This window comes from Solanum tuberosum, unplaced genomic scaffold (genome assembly GCF_000226075.1).
Source record: "Solanum tuberosum cultivar DM 1-3 516 R44 unplaced genomic scaffold, SolTub_3.0 scf00429, whole genome shotgun sequence".
Taxonomy (NCBI): Eukaryota; Viridiplantae; Streptophyta; class Magnoliopsida; order Solanales; family Solanaceae; genus Solanum; species Solanum tuberosum.
In genome coordinates, this window is record NW_006239358.1 from 408,658 (window position 1) to 413,617 (window position 4,960).

Genomic DNA, 4,960 nt, shown 5'->3' on the forward strand with positions numbered 1-4,960 from the left:
ACAAGTATCAAATGATTTAGGCCAAGATATAAGACGGTAGTTAGGTCAGCATTAAATGCTGGCTAGCACTTCCATAATACATGTCTTGGTTAGCTAGGGTACTAACTCTGATCCATGCTCAATAGATTCTTCCGCCAAGTTTTGTTTTGGTATGCAACATCATAGACTAAACATTATCACTTGGTGAGCTTAAAGTTCAGAATTTTAAATCTCTCAAAGTAAAGCCTGAATCTCATGCTTCACTACTCTGTTTATTAGATTTCCAACAGCAAATGCGAGTATAAAACTGCACATCGAGAGCTTATGGATCAGATATGAAAATCTAAAACTATATTAACAGAATATATATTTGTAACATACACTACAGAATACCCCAAGATTTTTGGTGTTCCATAAACTTAGCAGAATTTTACCAGAAACATTCCTCAAGTTGGCCAAAAGATTGAGTGGTTCCCTCTAAAATTATAATTAACAAATAACATCTCCATCTGCATATATTTAATTCTTTTTGCAAAGACCTTAACATTCCGTGAAACTTTAACAGAACTGTCATGTGCACCTCATGTGAACGTTCTCCTTTCCCCTTTTCCAGGAGAACTTCTGCCTCTCCTATCCTCATGCTCCTTTTCCCCAGTGTTACACATGCCTCAAGGTTTCAGAAAAGTCATTTTATGAGGCTAAATTTCTGAGGGAATTGTTCACATTGGAGTTGTTGACACATGAAGGTGGATCCTATACATGCACTGACATGGAACAGTCTGGTTTTGTAAGGTTTGATAAATGTTTGGCATGCAAATTCAGAACTTTTGGATTCCTAAGGTGTTTGCTCTCAATGTTTTCAGCTCCTCCTATTTCACATACTTCCTGAGATCATCATCCCGGATGTTTGCAACAATCAAAGGGTTCTGACCAAGGCTAATGAAGAAGGAAACAGTATTAGTTCCGCATGAAACTATTATCTTAAGTTTCAGACTTTGGGCAATTTATTTGTGTATTTGTTTCTTTGGGCAATCTGAACCTAGCATGGTTTCAAGTTTCAATAGTCATTTAACCGAAAATCTCATCGCAAGAAATTTTCCTTATCCAGAACAGAAGTGCTCAAATGCTGGAGGGCTGTGAAAGATGAGTTTATATAAACTTGGTTTGTATGAGAAGGCTCTTTGGGACTTCCATGTCTCTGACATGAGGTCTTAAGTTTCTTTACGATGGAGTATGGAGATCCCACTTATGGCTATCCTGAACCTTTGGCTTCATCCCTCAATATACCAGCTACAGGAAATTGATTTGTTGTTGGAACAGTTGAATCACGCTGGCAGTGAAGAAGAACGGCGGGAGAAGCTGCAGAAGCTGATACTGTTTCTATTCTGCGAGCCGAAATGGAAAGAGAAGAAACCAAAGCAGAAGAAGCAGAGTGCGTACATGTGCTGCTTGCATGACTGTCTCTTTATCCGAAAATGACAATTTAATTTGGGACCAAATTTGTTAAGATTTTTGAAAGTGGAGGGCATATTAGAGGGATCTACTTTCTCTTTTGGCCAAATTTAAAGGAAATTTTGAGCCAAAAACTCTGAACAGAGGTTTATAAAGGTGAATGTTGACATATTTAACCTCCTGGCAGAGCATTTAAGTTGGAGCATGTCTCACTGAATGAGTGAGAGCACAAGTAGGCATGTACATCTGTCTGTTTATGAGTGTGCTTGTTAGAGCAAGAAAGAGAGAGGACCTGTGTGGATCCAGTATCATGATTCTCCAAAAATGTGACAGCACGCGAGGGCCACCATCCCATCACTCCTGTTGGCTTGCCTTGAGGATCAATTAGCCTCCAATATTGGTTATGCAAAGCGGAATGCAGTATACCCTGCCAGAAAAATATCATTCACCAACAAGCTGAAAAGCTCATTTAAACCTTTCTACTAACATGAAGAAGCAATTTAAATCTAAATCAGGAGAATGAAAATATTTACCTATAGATACCTTAGCATGAATTAATTATTAAAGGTTGATTTATTAACGAGTAGATTATGTGGGACAATAGATCACATGGGACTATTATTTCCCAGGTCAGTGGGATAATTCTTGGTCTTGGAGTATGATACGGAAATCTATTAACAAAAGATGTTTTAATAGAAGTACCTTTGTCGTGACATCAAATGCTGAAGAGCTTCCACCAGTAGCATTGATCCAGTTAACTATGCGTTGGCGATGGGCATCTGGATGCATCAGAACAACACAAATCTACTATCATAAGGGACTGGTAGAATTCCACATAGTGGGAGTACGATATGAAAACTTGAAGTTGCGCCCCTCAATGTTTAAGGCCATTGACACGCCTAAACAGTACAAACAATGAACAGAGGAGAGAAATGAACAGTGACTAGCACACATAGCTGGAGTAAAACCACCTTTGGCTATTTGCTCAAACAGATTGCAAAATACCAACTTAAAAGAATTTGCAGAAAATGAAAAAATCAGTTGCACAACCTAACCCTGTGCACCACACTTGTCAAAATATTTCTGACCAAATAGTCAAATCTGCGGCTACATCTAAATGAATCTCACCTTGGTTGTAAGACAAATTTCCACCTTCATATGCGAGACTATCCCAATACTCGCCAATAGAAAATGCTGGATTTGATGCTTCTATATATTCTTTCACATATGCTCCTGAGAAGCCCCTGCGGACAACAAAGAGCCTGTATTACTACATGTAACAAAAGTTGTCTTACCGAGCAGAAAGATTCCAAGGATTGGGTAGATCATCTAGCTTTTAACTATCACAGAGTATCTACTGAAATTGAAGTTAAATACTCCAGGAATTAATTAATAACGGTGCCATGTCAGTTTCCTCCTAACATCTCATTCAAAGTGGCCCTTACATTTTCATTCTGGCCACAACATTAGTTCTTAGGCGATAACTAAAGGATAATGAATTACAATGGAGATCAAAATTAAGATGAAAAATAGCTCTACAAGAGGTCTGATGTATGATATATGAACACTATTTTCAAGAATTCTTCATGTGGAATCGAACATATGACTACAAGTTTCCACCTTATCTTCATTTAGTTTCCACCATCCATTTACGGGAGACAGAAAGAAAGGCAGGCAGACAGAAATAGAGAAAAATTAAACAGCTGGCCCTATCAAATTTCAGAAAGGAAAAGCTAGTATGTATAAAGAACAAGCAGGCGATGCAGTAGAACCACATATTGCAACCAAACACTTCTGTTTTTACTCTTCTGATTCTCAAATTTTCTAACCAGTATGATGCAAGGTCAATATGTTTACAGACACCTGAACTTGTATTTTGAAATGGAAGACAGAAGTACTAAGTTCAATAGTATTAAAACCAACAAGCATTACAACTTCACCTCACAAAGTCAAGGCGCCACCCATCAAAACCAACATCATTTCGGAGCCAATTTAGCCACTCTTTTATATCTTGTCGTACAAATTCCTGAGAATGATCAATATTTGGTGCGGCATGAAATATATCACCTACACTTCAAACACAGATAAAGAAGGGGTAACTAGAAAAATCATATAAGAGGAAACACTAATAGTCTCTTCTCATAAGTCCATGAAGCTCATCAAATCTGATATGCAGGTGAATAACAACAATTTTAGAGAGTATCCTGGAAACTCAAAAAAGCTAAACACCAAAACTGGACTAAACTCTAGATAATTTTTTGCCTTCACCATGCTACACTGTCATAAGCATACTCTACTATCTTGCAAATACCTAAACAAATATGCGCAGTAAAGAGATTGAGAATTAAAGCAAACTTGAATTAATCTTATTCAAATGTAACATCAACTTAAATACAGGTAAGATGTAAGTAACTTGACTAATTCTAAGGAACTGTTCTAACAACTTAATATGTAACTAAGTTGACTAAAACTAAGGAACTACTTTAACAACTTAATCTAAATCTACTCTAACAACTTGATAGGAATTAATAACAAACTATTGAGTATGTCAACACACCCCCTCAAGTTAGGTGTGGTGCAACAACGCCAACTTGGATAAACACCGAAAGAAGGCAGGCTTGGGCAGCGGCTTTGTGAGAGTGTCTGCAATTTGATCCCCGGCAGGAAGATATTTGACTACCACTCTACCTGAGTTCACACTGTTGCGGAGGTAGTGAAAGTCTACTGCAATGTGCTTCATCTTAGTGTGGAAGACTGGGTTCTTGCTGAGATATGAAACACCAATATTATCACAAAAAATGCTTGGCATTTGCGAGACTTGATATCGTAATTCAGTCAACAGATTGTGTACCCAAGTAAGTTCAGAGAGTGCATTGGCTATAGATTTGTATTCTGCTTCAGTAGAGGATCGAGCAACTAATTGTTGCTTTTTAGAGGACCAACAGATCGAATTTGGTCCCAAGAAGAGTATGTAACCAGATGTGGATATTCTGTCAGAGGGATCACCTGCCCAATCAGCATCGGCGTACATATACAGATTACGATCAGAGTGGCTAGAGATTTGCAGGCACGACGTTGATGATGCCTTGAGGTATCGAAGCACCCTTTTTACTGCTTTCCAATGCTCCAGACTTGGGGATTGCATAAACTGTGATAGTTTGTTAACTGCAAAGGCAATATCAGGACGCGTGAATGATAAGTATTGCAATTTACCAATGGTGCGTCGATAGAAGGTTGCATCGGCAGGAGGTGAACCATCGGCTGCTTGAGGTGGTAAACTTGAGCACATGGGTGTCGTAACTCCCTTATAGTCGGCCATATCCACATCTGAGAGAATCTCAAGTATGTATCTGGATTGTGATAAGACAATCCCATTTGGAACATGTTTGACTTCGATCCCCAAAAAATAGTTGAGTTCACCTAGGTTCTTTAGGGAGAACTTTTAAGGCAGAGAGTTGATTACATGTGTGACCAAGTTTGGGTAATTCCCAGTAATGAGGATATCATCAACATACACTAGAATATACAT

At 38.4% G+C, this 4,960-nt stretch overlaps 1 protein-coding gene across 1 annotated transcript in view; it reads right to left on the reverse strand.

Moving 5' to 3' along the window:
- LOC102579717 (uncharacterized) overlaps window positions 1-4,960 on the reverse strand; it is an 18,378-nt gene that overhangs the window by 2,381 nt on the left and 11,037 nt on the right. Inside the window, exons 10-13 of the mRNA XM_006363366.2 lie at window positions 3,372-3,498; window positions 2,560-2,675; window positions 2,134-2,210; window positions 1,724-1,858 (exon numbers count right to left, since the gene is read on the reverse strand). Of these exons, the coding sequence (XP_006363428.1) occupies window positions 1,724-1,858; window positions 2,134-2,210; window positions 2,560-2,675; window positions 3,372-3,498 (455 nt within the window). The remainder of the gene's footprint in view (window positions 1-1,723; window positions 1,859-2,133; window positions 2,211-2,559; window positions 2,676-3,371; window positions 3,499-4,960) is intronic.